Source organism: Suricata suricatta, chromosome 7 (assembly GCF_006229205.1).
Source record: "Suricata suricatta isolate VVHF042 chromosome 7, meerkat_22Aug2017_6uvM2_HiC, whole genome shotgun sequence".
Taxonomy (NCBI): Eukaryota; Metazoa; Chordata; class Mammalia; order Carnivora; family Herpestidae; genus Suricata; species Suricata suricatta.
This window is the reverse complement of record NC_043706.1, coordinates 24,295,521-24,314,216: the sequence shown is the minus strand read 5'-3', so window position 1 is coordinate 24,314,216 and position 18,696 is coordinate 24,295,521. Positions and strand designations below refer to the sequence as shown.

Sequence of the window (18,696 nt, the reverse complement as noted above, 5' to 3'; positions counted from 1 at the left end):
CCACATCCACAGCATAAAAAGGTATTAAGAAATCAGACAGGAGAGGAGGAGGAAGGGTGCGGGGAGTCGCAGGAGGCTAGGGTGTTTCCACGACTGAGTGCAATTTAGCGGGTTTTCACCACTAGGCAGAATTTAGCAGGATGTGACAGATGGGCAGAGTTTGTGTGAACACAGAGAAGACAGGGGAGCCCCACTGAAAGGAGGCTGAGGGTCTGGAGCAAAGGGTTTTGTGGTGACAGGATCAGACTCTGGCATGTCTGGAATGACTAGGGCACTTGGCCTTTACCTTGAGTGTAAGGTCCTGAGAAAATGGATGAGCCCAGGAAGTCAGAGTTCTAGGATGGCTGACCTCAGTATTCAGAGTGTGTGCTGGGGCATGTTCCCAGACTGGCCCTGCTCTCCAGAGCCTGAGACTCCCTGAATCCATAAACACCCACAGGGGAACCTGCCGCTGTGCAGACTAGTTCTCCAAAGGCTGTTCGTGTTACTGTAAATAAAAGTTTCACTGAAAAGTATTTTTGAATTTACCATGGTTCATTGTCTTACTATATTGGTTTCCTCCCTCTGTGAATAATGAAAGTACATCTTACCTCCTGGGGGACCCCCCCCCCACTGCCTGCACATCTACACACTAATTTATGGTAAGAAGCACTCATTCAGAGTGAGGACCGGCTAGTCCTGGAGCAAAGATGGGAAGCTTCCGAGGGAGAAGCCCCAGACTTGGTGCCCAGTAGATCAGAGCTGATGAACAGGAAGGGAGAATCTTAGCCCTGGGGGGTGCGGAGGCTTCTCCCAGCCTGCTAACCAGGGAGGGACGCCTCTGACAGGCCCCCTGGCCTTTGCACGGAGTGTAAATCTTTCAGCACAGACTCAACAGTAGCTGTTTATAGACTTCACTGTTAGGCAGGCCCGGTTGTTACAAAGCATTCTGCACTGACCCAAAATTGTTTCAGGGTCTTGCACCCCCTGCTGTGTCCCTGCAGGCTGAAACCTGTCCTCAGTCCTCGCAAACAGACCCAGAGCATGTAGTTCAAACCTCAGCTGAGACACCACAGTCACCGTGTTAATTTTCACCTCATTGTTCTCAGCCCTGTAGGATAAACATGGGTCCAGTGTTTACACAAGTCACAGGTACAAACAGGACCCGAAGACAGAGGGCTGGTTGTGTTCCAGCTTGCTGCACTCCTGGAATGAGTCAGAAGCAGCTCCATGCAGCTCACGTCTGTCCCTCTCATGCTGGGGGCCTTCGGGTCAGCCTGAAGCCACTGTTCACCTCCTGCCACCAACACAAGGCCCTGAAAGGTTCTGTGTCTCTTTGCTGTCCAATGTGCTCAAAACAGAAAGAAATAAGGCAAAACAGAGACACCAGTTCTGGGACTCTTCTGCTCAGGGTTAAAGAACAGAGACTTGTCCACAGTCCCTGGGACAGCATGTAAAACCCAGCATGACTGGCAGTTTGGTTCCTGGAGCCCTGGCTGTGCCCTACAGGACTGGGGTCCATAGACACCCAACCAGCACAAGTGACTGCCGTTCTCTTACAAAGGAGTTTCTGGATGCCAGGTGCCAGCCAAGGAGAGATGCCCAAATAATGCTGCTCTTCGAAGACCACACAGGAAGCTCTGCTGGGTAGACATCAAAAATAGCAGACCCCAGCAGAGCCAGGCCCAACAGCCATCCTGCTCAACGCAGTCACATTCCATTCCAGGGCCCCAGGACTTGCGCATCCGGTCCACGCTGCCACCACACACAACTGGGAATCTCCTGCCTGCTGTGTGATGCACAACTCAGTGACACTTCTCTGCCCAAGATATCAGCTGCCGCCATGCTGATGTGTCCTCTATCTCCCAATCACCACGGACCCCGATGCCTTCTGATGAGACAGCTCTGGGCTCCAACGTGCTCACATCTGTGGACTCTTCCTCAGCAACTTCCTGAGCCTTCCTCCTCCACTGCTATTTCTTCTCTCCTCCCTCCTCCATTCAGAAATAGAATGCTGGACACAGAGTCCCTCCTCCGCATCTTCCCGCAGATCAAGATGTTCTGCAGGATCTCACCTTCAGCCAATCTCCTCTCACAAGTGCCTTTCCTCCTTTTCCAGCCTTGCAGGCCCTCACTCATCTGCCACTTTTAGGGCAAAACAAGCTAACCGTCCATTGCCTGGGGAAGCTCCGTACTTGAAGCTCCCAGGATGGAGCTCTTTTCTCCACAGAATGTCCCTCAGCAGCCTTCACCACAACCGGACTGCAAAAATAAAAGTCTAGTGTCCTAACAACACGTGCAGCCCAGATCCAGAAAGCTACCACACAGGGTGAAGTGAGTCCAGACCTCCGCTGCCTTGCCACCCGCCCCACAGCTGAGCCGGCCGGCAGCTCCGCGCGGCTGACCTTTCGCTCTTCCTGCTGCTGAGACATCTGCCTCGTCGGGGCTAGAAGTGGGGGCTAGAAGGCATGGTCCGACATCCAGGCTGGTGATATCTAACCTAGCTGGCCTTTTCGTCCTGGGTGTCCTCAAACCAAATCCACTGCCACCTTGTAGGAACTATCTTATTTTAGCACGCTAGACTCCTGGTGCCAGAAGTTCACTTCAAAAAGCTCCATTAATGTTTTCATCATATACTATTTTTTTAAGTTTATTTATTTTGACAGAGAGAGAGAGAGAGAGAGAGAGAGAGGGAGGGAGTAGGGGAGGGGCAGAGAGAAGGAAAGAGAGAATCCCAAGCAGTCTCTGCACTCTCAGTGTGGAGGTTGACTCGGGGCTCAAACCCAGGAACCGTGAGATCATGACCTGAGCCGAAACCAAGAGTCGGACACTTAACCAACTGAGCCACCCTCTCATGCCTCTCATTATACTATTTCTTAGGCATGTTCCAATTTATATGCCACGTTACTCACTTTGGCAATCAGAAAAGTGTAAACTGCAGGGCAGGAGGTAGAAAACACCGTGTTATGAAAATCAGGCCACAGCCTACACCCACTGTTTTCACCCTTCCGTTACACTGTCTTTCTGGATCCCACAGAAGGCGCGCCCAACCACACAGGCAGCCAACTGGAAGGGTTTCTGGGAAGCCGCAGCCATCAACAGCAGCATCTGCCTCCCATGCCTTCCCCACAACTCTTACCTGATATTTTCACCGGGCTTTGAAAGCTGGGTTGAATTTTATGGACATTGTCATTTTTTAACACCTGATCCAAAGGAGATCTTTCAAAGAAGGTGAGCACAACTTCTGACCTAGAATACTGGGAATAAGTACATTAATTACTCAAGGTTCATCCTCAGTCGCGGTGGCCTCATCTGATGCTAATGTCTCTGAACTGTTCAGACGCTCTGTGGGACTTCACTCAGGGCACACTCTTCATTTACTTCAGGCCCCACGTGGCAAAAATGCAAGGCCCCAGGGACAGGTAGGATGGGGTTAATGGAATCACTGGCGAGTGTCTCTGAGCACTTGGTATGTGCCAGCGTTCCGCACCCACCTCCCTTCACTGTACAGTAAACTGTGGTGTGTCACCTTTCCCTGTTCACAGCTGAGGAAACGGACGCTATGGGAGTCAAATGGGGACCTCCTGACCCGAGCCCAGGCTCTCACTCACGACCCCTCATGAAGCCTGCAGACTTCATCTGCTAGCACTCGTCTTGGCTCCCTTATACCCTCTTCCAAAACACCCGCTGCAAGACCAGTGGGCTTCTGAGTGGAGGCAAGAAAGCAAAGACCACGGCAATGGAAGGACCTTGTCTCTTCAACGCCTCCTAGGCCCCTCATTCCCACTTCTTCCCCAAGGGGAAAACAATGGAGCCACAGCACCCCACAAAAGTCTTCCTTTCCCCTGGTTAGACCGGCCGCCCATTCCACCATGGTCTGAGACTTCCAGGGAGGAAGCAGCCGGCAGGAAGTGTCCTGACCTTCCACCCCCAGCCCGGACCAGACAGTACTCACTTTGCACGGCATGCTTATGATGGTCTTTAGCAACTTCTCCACCTCATTGAGCCTGGTCTCTATATCATGTGCATCCTTTATGGCAACCAGTCCTGGAATTGAGACAGAAATGCCTTAAAGTCAAAAAAACAGACCAGGAAGTGTGCCCCTAAATTAAACACAGAACAACAGGCATCCCAGGACATGGGTGCCCCCTGCCATCCTCCATAAAAGATGTCTGGGAGTGTTTCCTTAGTTCTAGCCTGAAGGCCCTCCTCTAACCCTCATTTTGTTTCAGCGATCCAATGAATGGTCTGCGTGTGTGCTGGAGGGGACGACGTCCATCCAAAAGAAGTCAGGCTGGGGACCGCTCAGCCCCTGCCAGCGCCCCCTGCCAGCGCGGTGGCGGCAGCCAGGGGAGGCTGCCGGGGACCTGCCTGCCCCGGACCACACAGTGGAAGGGCTTGCCCGCCCCCTCCGCCGCAGGCCTCAGCTGACCTCGCCACGGGGCATATGTAAATGGAGCCCATACTTAGGCAAGTCATTCATATGCTGGGTTTGGAAGGCAAAAAAATCAGATCTTTAACCAGAAAAACCCGAAGTGGGTATGACTCACAGCACTCTTCAGGAATCTGAACATCTACCCTTGTTACACTTACCAGAGGTCCCAAGTGGCTGTTAGAAAGTACAGTTTTCTGTTTGTGACATACTAGAGCTGGCAGCCTGGAGACCCAGGGTGCGTTCCCCTCTCCCCATGAGCAGCAGAGGACACCGACCTTCCCCTTTCAGTTTCTACACATCAGGGGCCTCGGGGTGGGGGATGGGAGATTCCCACGGGCACCAGCCTCTTCTCCGTGCTTCCTGAGACCCAGCAAGACTGTCCCTGAGTCACGACCAAACCAGACGCCGAAACCCCAGAACCACTGTCATTTGCTGAATCTACGTTTTTCAGTTCTGGTTTGGTTTTGCTTTGCAGGAAAAAGGGTTTTTGTTTTGTTTTAAGTTTATTTATTCATTTTGAGAGAATAGAGCGAGTGGGGGAGGGGCGGAGAGAGAGGGCGAGAGAGGGAATCCCAATCAGGCTCCTTGCCAACAGCCGGAAGCCCCTCAGGGCTCACTCACGAACCATGAGATCATAACCTGAGCTGAAAGCAAGAGTTGGACACTTAGCCAACTGAGCGACCCAGGTGTTCCAAATGGGTTGTTTCTTTCTCAGGCAAGTCATTGACTGAGACTGTGTAAATGATAAAATTAATTTCCTGAACTACATGATGAAAATAAGATGACCAGGACATACATTCCTTGGTGCCGGGGGTGCCCCCAAACATGGGTGAAGACATTTCTGAGAGCCTGGGTGGCAGCAGGGGGTCCCTCCCCTCAGCCTGAGTCAGGGACAACTTCTACTCAAGGCCAGGAAATGTTCCCTCAACGCTCTAAAGTACAGGCCACCTGGGGAGTCAGAGAGGCTGTCTGACCCTGCCCACCTCCTCAGCCATGCAGGCCCAGGGGCCAGCCCGTAGCCGTTCATGGAGCAGGAGCCCCAGAGGTGGCTGGGTGGCCGTGGGTCACCTGCTGAGAGACCTATGGCCCCCGTCACATGGACACACACCCAAGTCACCAGAGAAAAGACCCCCGGCCTTCTCCCCTCTTCCTTGAGTTACCAGGCCCCACCACACCACTAGGCCCTGAATTCTCTGCTTAGAAACACACACACACACACACACACACACACACACACACACACACACTGTACACTTGGCACCAAAATGCTTTCATCTTCTGCTTGCAACAGGGGAGTCTACACAGGAACAGGGCCATGCAAAACCCACTGCAAAGCTGTGTTTAAAGAGAGAGAGGACAATTACATAAATCCTCTCCACCGAACGCTTCTTTATCCTAAGACGATCAAAACTATTACTAAACTACAACCTTTATTGCCTTTAGAATATAAGTTTTAAATCAATCAAGTTTGTGAGACAGTAGTTGTGTTTTGATATTCTATAGGTACATTTGTAGGATGTTAGCCTCTTGTATGATAAATGCATGCAACATATTCACACCCATTTTATAGGATATAAATCGTAATTTAACAATCTTAAGTTACCACAGAGGTTTCTAATTCTTGCATTTTTGCCTTCATGACATAATTTTGGTTATGTCATTGATTGAATTAATGTTCACCTCCTGGTTGGGTCTATAACCTCAAAGGGTAAGATTTAGTCAGATAAATGCATTCTTTTCTATACTGATCTTTTTATAGGATGGCTGGATTTTGCAAATAAAACATAGAACACCTAGTTAAATATGAATTTCAGATAAACAGTGAATAATATAATAGCATGAATAGACTTGCATGGAAAAATTATTGGCTGTTTATCTGAAATTCAAACTTAACTTGGGGTTCTCTATTTTATCTGGCAGTGCTGCCTTCCTGGTAGGGTATTCCATTTTCCAGAACGAAGTGGAGAAAGGCAGGAAGTACCTGAAAAGGCGTCTGGAAGGAACTGATGAAGAACCTGATGAAGATACTGGAAAAAGTATGGGTGTCTTAGCTCAGTGCACAGACCCTCCGTGACCGACTCCACCCCACCTGCCCATCTCGAAGGTCCATGCCACCCAAACCCCTTGACCTTCCCCCACCTCCAGGCTCCTGGGCAGGAACCCCCCATCCATCCCTCAAAAGTGGGTGTGTGCCATCTGCTTTGCGAGGCCTTTCCCACACGGGAAAATGGACTTCGAGCTGCCTCTGGGCTCCCAGGAATCCCCTGACCACCTCAGTATTTGCTGCTCAGCACTGTGACTTCTCCTGGACCTCTGGGTCTCCCCAAGTCCGCCGCGCAAACCTGAGGGTAGGACGTGCCTGTGGCTCATCCCACCATTATCACACTGAGCACAGGGCCTGATACAGTGCGGGGGTCCGTGTTGGCTGTTTGCTGACTGCGTGCACTTGCATAAGAGAGCACAGAAGTCCGGGATCAGTGAACACAAGTCATGCACGCGTTATCTTCCAAGCAGGAGCTCCGTCTCGCCCGTGGGGCAGTGACCCTAATTCCTGCTTCTCGGCACCACACTCAGCCAGACCCCAGCCAGAACCTCCTGCCAAAGACTGTCTCTAGGTCACAGGCCTCACAGGATTGCTGCCTGGGAGCAAAGGGGCATAACGTGTGAGTCACCGGCCAGCCTGGCTCGATTTTATTTGTGAAAGTGTGCGGAACCACACTGCTGCCTTCCACCATCTTTATGTTTCTGAATGGCAGCCAGATGGTCCTCCTTGGAAATGTAAACATGCTTCCAAACAAAAGGCGGCTGAGGAAGTTTAACCGGGGAAAGGAAGATGCTAGAATCCCTCCGTGGGAGAACAAAGAGGACAGATGATTACTGTTTAAGCTCGGGCCTTTAGCCGGGGGCGTGACAATAAAGCCAGCGTGCTGGATCAGCTCCCTCAAGGTGCCGTCCTCCTTTCTCTGAAGAAATGCATCCACGGGGGTTACAACCAGCACTGGCCTCTTCCCCAGCAGGGGCCTCGGCTAATAAAAGGCAGAGATTCCTGAAATGAAGGATGTGGTGGAATGGAGCAATGCGTCAGTTACCACCACCAGGGCTAAGAGCACACAAATCTCCCAGCGCCCCAAGCGCAGGTGTGATGGAGTTGCCACTCTCCCAGCAGCTGCTGGCTGCCTGGTCGGCCGTCTGCATTTCCCTTCTGTCCTGGGCCCTGGACATCACCCTTCTCCACTGTTTTAAAAGTGCCTCCCATTGAATGATGTGTACCCACCATTCGTTAAGAAAATATTTTTAAGAAGACATACCCCAAAAGGCCTTAGTGCAAAAAATGAAATTAATATTTACTTTAAAACTTCTCATTGTTGGAGCACCTGGGTGGCCCTATCGGTTAAGCGTCTGACTCGGTTTCAACTTGGGTCGTGATCTCATAGTTTCAGGAGTTCGAGCCCCTCATCGAGCTCCGTGCTGATAGTGTAGAGCCTGTTTAGGATTCTCTCTCTCCCTCACTCTCTGCCCCTCCCCCATTCACTCTCCCTCTCTCTCTTTCTCAAAATAAATAAATTAATTTTTTAAAATTTAAAATTTCTAATTGTTTCATACTCACAGGGACTCCTTTCAGCTTTCTATTTTCATAACTGGTGGAAACCTTAGACACCTGCTGGCAACACCAAAAAGTATTATAAATTCTCAAAATGCTACAGTGCTAATGGGTGTAGTGAAGAGAACCCACATGTGGGTCATTGCATTACTTTTCCGTGGCAGGTGGCAAGAACTGAGCCCATCCCAAACAGACTAATTCTATGCATTGAGGTTGCTTTCTACTCTATCACTTGTGTTTTTCCTTTGTGAGCCAACAGCTTTCTTTTTTAATGGCTGGTAAAGCTTCTCCAAATAGCAACTGTTTACAGTGAATAACAATTTTAAAACTTGTTTTAAAAAATATGTTTAAATACAATAATGTAAATACTAGGTTTTTATTTTGAATATTGTGGATGGAATGAAAATTCTGTGTAGAACTTGTTTGGCTCCCCTGTATTATCTGAGATGGTAATAACAAAAACTGCAGGCAGGCAAATGGCTGTGATTTTGCACAGCTGAACAGAAAAATGTGTACGTTTGTTGGTAATGAGACTGTCATTCCAGAACTGGCCAGCAGGGGGTACTAGCACTCTGTGGAAGCCACGGGATTTAAACCAGGGAGGGCAGAAGGGATAACCATCCACCTGCACATTTTCAAGTTGACTCAGAAAACTTCACAGCCCCTGGAAAATTTTCTAATTTCTGATAAAGCATAATCACTAATATAACCTCAATTTGTAAAATTTCAACCTATAGCTCGTGATGTGGAAATTTTAACCAGGGGTGCCTGGGCGGCTCAGTTGGTTAGTGTCGGACTTCAGCCTAGGTCATGATCTCACCATTCCCAAGTTCAAGCCCTGCGTCTGACTATGTGCTGACAGCTCAGAGCCTGGAGCCTGTTTCAGATTCTAACTCTCCCTCTCTGTCTCTGCCCCTCCCCTCTGCTCTGTCTCTCTCAAAAATAAATAAAACATTAAAAAAAATAAAGAAATTTCAACCAGATTAGCCTAAAATAGTTAAAGATTTGAAAGACTGATAATATGATTATGTAAATTATAGTGTGCCAGCTTAACACACATTTGGGGGCCAAAAATCAGCTTAGAGCAGCCAAGGTGCCCTTTATTTCTAAACTAAGTTTAGCACTGAAAACTGAGAACAGAAAATGTGATTCTGTCATTTTCAGGATTAACCTCTTTATGCAGTCATAAACACTGGACTTATTCTTGGAACCCAAACTGAACATGCCGGCATCAGCACAAAAACTTATCAGTAAGAGCTAATGTACACAGACCAGTTTCCTGACCTCAGAAACCCGGGTCCAAAGTCCCACTGATCCAGTAAGTGGAGGCTTTGGGAGGAACACCTCTGGTAACTGAGCCAGGCCTCCTCCGAGGCTGGACTCCAGGTGTCCGCATTTAACCCGAGTGCCTTCTGCCTCATTCGAGAAATAAAGACAAGCTTCCTCTTGGGTCAGTTGGGAGGGAAGACTGTCCTTTTCGAAGCACGTTAAGAAGTGTCCATTACCTAAGAACACAAGTCTCTTAGAGGAGATTCTTACAATAGAGCCCTAGGGAAATTTTCTGTAAAGTGACCTTTCAGACTGACTCAAATAATAAATTACATTTAAAGAGTTCCTTCTCCATTTAATAAATGTGTCCATCAACACATTGTGCAGCAAGGTAGATCGGTCGGGTGAGGTGAGGGATGCAGGGCCGTCCCGGGAGCACAGGGGTAGGTGCTCTTTAAAGGTTGCGCCTAATACGAATTTTAGAAGCAAAATAGTTTAAGGGAAATATTCTTCTAAGGGAAATGTTCAGAGCTGATTTCCTAAGTGCATGTTTTCTAGGCAGGTAGTCGACATTCAAGAAATGGAGGGTAAGAAAGGATTCGCTTGAGAGCATAACCAAGCTGGTTATTCTATGCCTTGAGCATCCCAGGGGACGTTCTGATTCCTGGGAGCCCGTGGTTACTCACGCAGGTCTCCTTGTTGCCATGTGTGAGGGGTCGCACGGCGTTTCTGGAAGGACTGAAGCCTTGTCTGCCCCTCACTCCTGGGTGACGGTGGTGCCCGGCCGGCCTACCCTCTCTCTATAGGCTGCCCTCATTCAGTGATGCTCACACCCCCTGTAAGAGGTGGGAGTCCTGATGGGCACTAATTTCTCCCCTGCATCTCTCCAAGAATGAAAAGCAGGGCAGAGAAAGGAGAGGACACAGAAGAAGCAGAGAAGAAATAGCACTTCCCTGAGGATCCCTCCTCTGCTTCTTCGTGAGCCTGGGAAGGGCTCCCTTGAGTCACATGTTCTTTTATCAGCACAAGCGAGTGAGTAAGTGCCAGACTTAAACGTATTGGTCTTTACTGTGCCCTTTCCCAGTCCCTCCTTTCCTGGGCCTCTTCACTATTCTCCCCCAATAAAAGCACAGTTCCCTTCCTGAACTTCACACTTCATGTGTTTAGGATCCACTCACTCGGCCAATCTGTCCTCAGACATCAAAGGTATTCAGGGCACACCATCCCATGCCAGGCTGGCAAAACAAAAAGCACGTGTTTACCCACACTTCCTAAATCACTGACTGGCTCTTGCTCTGTGTCAGGCATCAGGTGGTGGAGGTGCTGTGGCCCACAGGACAGGCAGGACCCCTGGCTCCCCAGAGCTTTCCTGAGAGCAGGCGAATGGAGCTGTGGCAAACACTGGCCACAAGAGTAGGGTGTCACCTGGGGGGCTAGGAAGCCTGAAGAATGAGCAGACACAGGAGGCAGGGAGGGAAGACAGGAACAGTGGTCAGGAAGTGTAGAGGCCCTAAGGAGGTCGGAAGGGGAGGACTGAGGCGAGCAGGGCCTTACACATGGCACTAAGGGGGTTGCCCTGTGGCAGGCAGGAGGGAGCCTTGACCTACTCAGGCTCTGGTCCCAACAACTCTACCCACTTGGCAGTTCTGTTTCTTATGGTTCATATACATACCTGCCCTAGGATTCCACACGAATCTGCCCCCTGTGAAACTGCTCCCTAGAGCACAGTCCCCAAGCATGACCCATGACCAGCACCAAATTCCAGTTTCTGGATCAGCAAAGCCACAGGCCTGGTCTGTAAGCATCCCACTGAGGTAACGGTGGCGACCTTCTTCGTGGGCTCTCTTTAGCCTAGGCAGCGGCCATCACCATCCCTGCCTTCTCGGGACATGAGGGCGGAGAGCCACACCTGGAGAGGACACTGTCAGAGGCAGTGGGCCGGGCACCGGTAACCGCACTCACTCATCTGGTTGACTCTGGGTGAGGGACGGCTGTGTGTCGAAAGCAAAGGGCAGGGCTCCAGGGACACATGGTGCTGAGTCCAAAGCAGCTACCCTATGTCCACCAGGGGCTGGTCCTTTGTGGCTGTCACCGCTTGGGCACCCCAGCAGTCCGGCCTTTGGATATCATTACTGCTCTTTCATCAGTCAGACACCTGGGGCGTGAGGAACCAAGCAGCTTGCCCGAAGTCACCCAGTGAGTGGCAGGTGACAGACCCAGAGTCTGAATCGTCACCTGTCTGGTTCCAAAGCCCATGTCTTCAGCCACTCAGCCTGCTCCTCTTCCACAGTGACCGTGGACTGTGACCCTGCCCCCTCCCACCTGGACCCTGTGTCCCCAGCTGGGTCCTCAGTCTTACAGGGCCTTGGGGATTTTCCCCTGCAGGACACAGGATTCAGATACTCTATGTAAAAGCTTTAATCACACGTCATTCCTTCCCTCCTCCCTCTCTACCCTCTGTCCGATTGCTGTGCATCATACATTTCCTGCTGATTCTAAGTTACATATCTGTAAAGGGTGATTAAGATGTTTTTGTTCTTGAGACAAATATGAAAACTTGCCAGTGTAAATCGGCCGGAGAGCTAAGTGGCCCTGTCCACGGTCATGACTCAATTTAGGGGGCGGGGTAAGGAAGCTGGAGGAGGAGTCTGTCTGGAGAATACCATCATCCTGCACGTGGTCTGTGCCAGGCGTGACACATCTGTGCTGCCACCATTTAAGAGAGACTGCAGCTTGGCCAGGAAAGGATGGTGCCTGGGTGCCTTCACCCCACATCACCCCTGCCCTGCCCATCGATCAACGAGAGGATGCAGATGACGTGGCCCTGGGGAGCTGCTTAGGCCCGATTCCAGAACACGGGGTCCAAGTTCCAGTGATGACCACCAGAAGTGTCCAGTGGATGCCTACTCTCACCCCATAAAGTAAAAGTGAACACAAACACCAATGAAAAGGTTTTCCAGTGCATTCAGTGGACCAGCAACCAACTCCTGACAAGGACTCGCTCAGTTTACTGTCTCTCACACTCCCTCCCAAGGATGCATGAAGGGCAGGCCATGGCCCATGTCTGGTGGGGAGGCCGCAAGGGTAAACTGGGTTCATACTCCCAGCCTGTCCTCACTCTCCGGAATCCCACCCTCCTCCACACGGAGCTTCCCTGAGAAGAACTGATCAAAGGCCCATTATTATTATTTATTTAAATGTTTATTTATTTTTGAGATCGAGAGAGGGTGGAAGAGAGACAAAGTCTGAGCAAGGGAGAGGCAGAAAGGGAGGGAGACACAGAATCTGAAGCAGGCTCCAGGCTCCTATCTGTCGGCACAGAGCCCAACACGGGGCTTGAACTCATGAGCTGTGAGATCATGACCTGACCCAAAGCCAGACACTTAGCCGACTGAGCCACCCAGACACCCCAATCAAATGCCCATTATTTCACTAACTTTGCATGGCACTCACTATCCACTGGCACTTTGAATCGTCCCTTTACTTGACTCTTCACAAAGCAGAAACATCTTTCACCGTTTGGAAAAGTGTCTGTAAAAACAGACAGCAGAAGCCAGGCAGAGAAGGATAGAAACCATATGTTTGCACTCATAGGTCTAGCAAGAAAACAAGAGAGACCTAATGGAGAACCAGGGGGAACGGAGGAGGGAGAGAGAGTTGGGGAGAGAGAGGGATGCAAAACTTGAGAGACTATTGAATGCTGAGAATGAACTGAGGGTTGAGGGGGAAGTGGGAGGGGGGAAAAGAGGTGGTGGTGATGGTGGAGGGCACTTCAGGGGAAGAGCACTGGGTGTTGTATGGAAAACAATTTGACAATAAAATATGGAGAGAAAAAAAAAACAGACAGCAGAGACACGGGAGGATCAGACTTGTTTTAAAAGGGAAGGGGACCCATGTCCCCGGGGGGCCAGTCCGAGGGCAGCCAAGATGCCATCAGTAGGTTCACAATGCTGTCTGCTCAAGAAGCAGGCCAAGTTTCTCCTTGGAAATTGGGCGGAAAGTCACCGTGACCTAGAAGCAAGCTACCTAACCACCTGTGTAAGTTTCTGGCTGTCTCCTTCTCGAGCCGAGAGGTTAGGTCGGGTCACTGGGGGCCCATGGCACAGTCTGAGATCTGATGGGGTGCGATCCCAGGACTGAGGACCAAATTCAGCCAGGTGGACACTTAAAGAGAAAGGAGAGGGCCCTGGAGCCCTGGGAAAGGAAATCACAGAGAAGGCCGGGCAGCTGCAGGGTACATATCTGGGGAAGAGAAAACAGAAGGCAGAGAGAAGAGAGCAGGCTACGTGGAAACAGAGGTCCTGCCTGAACTGCGGCAACAGCACACCCCGGGCTGGGAAAGCTCACCAGCTCAGGTGCTCTGTAGATAGAAGAGACTCAAAAACACGTCTGTTTGTCAAAAATACCCCAAATCCCTGAGAAGCGAAAGCTGCCCAGGTCAGAAGGGACAGGATGCCCTAAACTGAAGCAGTGCCAGGGGCCTGGGGAGCTGTGTCTGGGGCAAAGGGCGACCCACATCAGGCTGCAAGAGCCCATCGGGCTTGGCAGAGGTGGGGTTTCTGCCTCTGGTCTGCTGCCCGGGCCTGTGTGGCCTCTGACCTTTTTTCAGCCACTTTCACCAGGTCAGTGGCTTTGCCCCTGCATCAGGGGTGATCTCCCCTCTAGTTTGGGGTAGCCCAGACCTTTGCCCCTGCAGTCCACATGAGAATAAGTACATGGGCTCAGGGCCTGGGAGCACAGTCAGGCTTGTGGGCGCTGGGCAAGCCAATCTGTGGCCAGCCCTTCCTGGCGCTGTCCTGGATGTCTTAACCCCATTCCTCAGATCTCGAACTGAAGAACAGGCCGTCTCTGGTAAGCAGGTAGATTACCGTCCTCGGTCATAAAGGTGAATACGGGCCTGTACACGGGGCCACAGCCAGGCCCTCAGTGATGGGCTTTATTTGGAGAAAATGCTCAAGTACCACACTCGAGCTGGGCCCCAACACCAGCCTTCCTGCAGGCTCCTCATTCCAGTGAATGGCTATCCCACTTCTCTCACTAAACGCTGTGTGTGGCCCTGCCATCCTTCATCCCCCACCTCTGGTGTCTCAGTAAATCTCCCGGCTCTCCCTTCCAGACACATCAGTGTTTGACCACTTCTCACACCTGCTCTGGTGGGGTACCTGGAAGGATGCCCCAGCACCCGTCCCCCATCGCCCTGCCTCCCCCTTGCCCACCTCCAGTCTTTCTCAGCAGCCAGAGTGTCATCCGATCTGCCCTGGTCACCTACTCTCCTCATCCTACTCTCTACTCCAGCCATGATGGCCGCCTCTTCACTTCCCGAAGCCATCAGGCATATGGTGGCCTCAGGGCCTTTGCACTTGCTCTCACCTCTGTCTGGAATGCTTTCTTCCCCAGGGATTGACAATGCACTTGCTCCCTCCCTTCCTTCAGGTCTTGACTCAAAGGTCATTTCCTTTGAGAATTTTGGAGAACATTATCTGAAAGTTAACTCTTCCTCTTATAGGTCAATAACCCCTTTCCTTGCTTACTTTTTTTCTTCAAATACTTATTCCTATCTAACATATTATTGATTTATCTTGTTTATTATTGGATATCTCCCAACAAGAAAATGAGAATCATGAAGGCAGGGATTTTTTTTTTTTTTGGTCTCTTTTCATCACTGCTGTGTCCCCACCACCCAGACTGATGCCAGCATGTGGTAGGTACTCAGCAAATACTCCCTGAATGGATGAGTATGAAATCAAAATGTTGATTTCAGTCAAGAATCAAAGATCACCCGACTATTTTGGAAATGGAATTTCTTGCTGCGGTAGTGACCAGGTGACTTCACAAGGCCTGAAATTGGTGCTATTAAAAAAAAAGAATCAAAACTGTCCATGAGCCCCAAATGGTCAATCAGAGATTCTGCATGTTGATGTTTTAGCATGTAAACCTTCCCAGATGTAAGGGATGTAATAAGCAGGGCACCCTGGCCAGGGTCAGGAGACTGCGGACCACACAAGTGTTATGCAGAGAGAGTGCAGCTTAAAGACTCAGCCCTGCTCGTGTCAGGTGTAGAAAAGGCAAAGGAACACCTTGGTCACCAGAGAGAATATCCACGGGAAGTCGCTATCTCCATCTTCCCAGGCTGGGGCCCAAGAAAGGACAGCGTGGTCAGCCCTGCCCGGGAAGGCCAAGAAGGTAAGTCAGTGAGCACCAGGCCTCTATTCAGGCAGCGCTTTAAGTATCTCTGCTCATGTGTCTCTGTGAAACATTCAAGGCCCACGGACTATGGCTGAGCTGAACACCAAAGCAAGTGTGCACAAGGGACAAAAAAGCACCTTCTCTCCAGGTAAACATTCTCTCCCACTGCAATACTTGGGGGGCTAGGAAAAAGGGCTCAACGCCCCTTTAATTGCATGCAGATTCAAAAATGCAAGTAGGGGCCAAGGCTTCCACACCCCGTGAGGGTGTTCAGTCAGACATTTATAAGAGCTACCAGCCGGCTGCCAGCGTGAGCTCTGAAACCCAGATTTCCTCACAAAGCTTTTTAATAAAAGTAGAGATCCCAGATCTAGCCCAGAACTATTTCAATAAATTTCAAGCGAGGGAATCTGATGGGGAATTATACTGAGAAAACCTGGCATTTCCAATATAATACATGCACCTGGTTGCTTTTTGTATTTACAGTTTGTGTGTCCAAACAACGTTTTTATGCAAATAATAAACCTACATGGAAATAAGGTAGAATCTTCTCTTAGTTACTGTTATGTGTTTTATTCCATGAACCATTTCCCTGGACTTAAAGGAACCTAAGAAAAGAGAAGGGCTTCCCTGGGATTGCACCACAAAACTCCTGCAGTGCAAGAGGGGTCAGTCCCAGCCTGCCTCCAGGCAGAGAATCTAGGACCAACCAACCGGAACAAAGAATTAAGGTCACGCCTTCCTCTGGTCCCCGTCCCCAATCTCCTCCCCTCCAGGGGGTGCCGGCCCAGCTCTGACAGAGGTCTCCACTAGGCAGGAGTCTAGTCCAGGTGGTAGTGCCAACTGGTCCGTGTCCTGACCACCCCCAGTGCCCCTACATCCACCAGCGGCCTGGCTGACACCCAGTTCTACTCCCCTTCAGTTACTTGAGCAGATACCCTGTCCCTCTGGATCTTCTTTTCTCCCTGTGATCATCTCTTCCAAACCTTCTTCACTTGTAGGTGCTCTGCTCTTCAGAGGCACGCTCTGTGTTTACGCTTCAGAATGGACCCTGAGCATGACTGCAGAGGATAGAGCCTGGCTGCGTGTGCAAGGCGGGTCCGGCGCCTCACACTCACCCCCTCTGCGCCAGGCAAGGTGTTTTCCCTACCATATCCTGGGGCCTCCCCACTGGTACAACCCTAACCAGAACCCGCTGATGCTGAGGGTAACGGTAACAACTAGCACGTGAAAAGGACTAACTATTGCTGTATGCCATACTATGCACTGTAATTCTCACTCACACACACACAAAGACAAGAAAAATAAAGTAGGAATAGTACTATGTTATGGAGGGGAGCCCAATTCCAGCTAACCTGTCTGCTAGGGGTCGCTCAGCCAAGCTGTGTCACCCGACCAAGTGAGACCTGGGGCGTGAGTGGAGAGGGGTGGGGGGTGCAGACCGGAGGGCCGCCTCTCTGCCAGCTCTCAGGGGCTCTCATTTGTTAATGGCCAGCCTTGTTCCAGCAAAGACTAAGTCACTAATAAATACTGCTGTTCCTGCATCTAAGCTTTCCTGATTCGGGTATTCATTTGGTAAATTAAAAAATACAACAACATCCACACCCAAATAGCAAATTCGAGGAAAACTCTGCTATGCTTGAAATAATACGAAGCTATGTCCAGATCGGCAATCAATGTGAGAATCTGGGGGGCAAAGAGAAGCCTGGAAGGCAGGCCGTCTGGCTCAGGGCCTTCAAACTTGCTGGCTTTGGGAGCCCTTCCAAAGGATGCGTCATGAGAACTGAGCTAATTATCCATGTAATTCACACACTGGGGCGGGGGTTCGCCCTGGAGAAGTAGAGGCTATTCTGAGACCTCAGGCAAGCAGACCAGCAGCTAAGGAGACTCCTCCCCGCCATCCTCCGCTTTAGTAAATGTTCCCAAAGTGCCCCCAGGTCTGTTTAGAAGACGGTGAAAAGTACGGCCTCTGGGTGACCTGTGACCATTCTCAGAGCTGCAGGTGATCATAAGCGGTGGCATGGACAGGCTGCTCAGGGCCCTATAGCCTTCCCAGGCCCCTGCTCCCCCAGCCCCTCCCCTTTCTAGGCTCGCCTCCTCAGGCGCTTCCTTCCCTCTCGCCACCGGCCACCGCTCCTACTGCCTCCGGAGTGCAGCCCCTGGAAGGGCGTCAGCCTGGCCGAAGGAAGCCACGGCAGTTCTCGGAGAACTCAAATCCCCAAGGGCCAGGGCAGTCACAAGGCCAGGGAGGAGGCTGCCGCGGATAATCAAACCCGAATGTTGGACCCACCCCTGGGGTGGGGACCTGGCTCTCCCTAGTAGTCGCCGGCAGGGAGGCCCCTCCGGAGGAAAGACAGAAGGCTGCGTGGCACCTCGCACTCGGGCTCCTCCGTCACCGGAGAAGGCAGGAGGCGCAGCCCCTAGCAGCGGAGCCCTCCGAGGCGCGGCTGCCAGACCCGACGCAACCTCAGCTGGACACTGTGGTTAACTCTTCCCAAATGTTTCACCGGCCCTCTCCAGTTCCCTTCCGGGCGGATCGGGGGCCGCAGCCTGCCCTCCGAGTGTTGGGAGGGAGGGAGACCGCCACTCCGGAGCAGGGGCTGGGGTCAGATGTCTGGGGACCACCCCAACACTGGCCGCTGTACTGGTACTGGTCAGTGACTCGTCCCTGGGGACACTCAAGGCGGCTGTCTTGCCAATGTTGGCCCGGAGGGCCCAAGGCTCCACGGGCTGACTTGACTCCTTGTCTTCCGACCTCTGCCGCCCAGGGCGCCCTTCATTTGGGGGCGGAAGATCTAAGCGCCCCCTGTCCCGTGCCAGGGATGGAAAGGAAAGCCTCAGTCTCGGTTTAAGTCACTTCCCCTCCTCCCTTCACTGCACTGTAAAACGACCATGCAACCACACGTCCCGCGAAGACCCCGTCCGAGGCGCCCCCCGCCCCCGCCCCGGTGCCCACGGCCCCCGAACCTTGCCGCAGCGGCGCGCGCGCTAGCTCGGGCCGGTCCTCGGGGAAGGCGTCGCGGAGGCGCTGCCACAGGCGGCCCAGGTCTGCGAAGCTGCGGTGCAGGTAGAGCACGCTGCGGTCCGACCACTCGGTGCGGATCTCGAAGAACTCCTCCTCGTCGCCGCGCCGGCTGACGATAAGCCTGCGGATGCCGTTCACCCAGCAGCCGCGCACGAACATGTTCACGAGCGAGGTGCCCTCAAACACCGCCGAGGCCATGCC

At 51.6% G+C, this 18,696-nt stretch overlaps 1 protein-coding gene across 1 annotated transcript in view; it reads right to left on the bottom strand.

The window, feature by feature from the left end:
* PXDC1 (PX domain containing 1) overlaps positions 1–18,693 on the bottom strand; it is a 28,658-nt gene extending 9,965 nt beyond the window's left edge. Inside the window, exons 1-3 of the mRNA XM_029944106.1 lie at positions 18,438–18,693; positions 3,935–4,026; positions 3,119–3,236 (exon numbers count right to left, since the gene is read on the bottom strand). Of these exons, the coding sequence (XP_029799966.1) occupies positions 3,119–3,236; positions 3,935–4,026; positions 18,438–18,693 (466 nt within the window). The remainder of the gene's footprint in view (positions 1–3,118; positions 3,237–3,934; positions 4,027–18,437) is intronic.
* Positions 18,694–18,696: the final 3 nt, after the last annotated feature.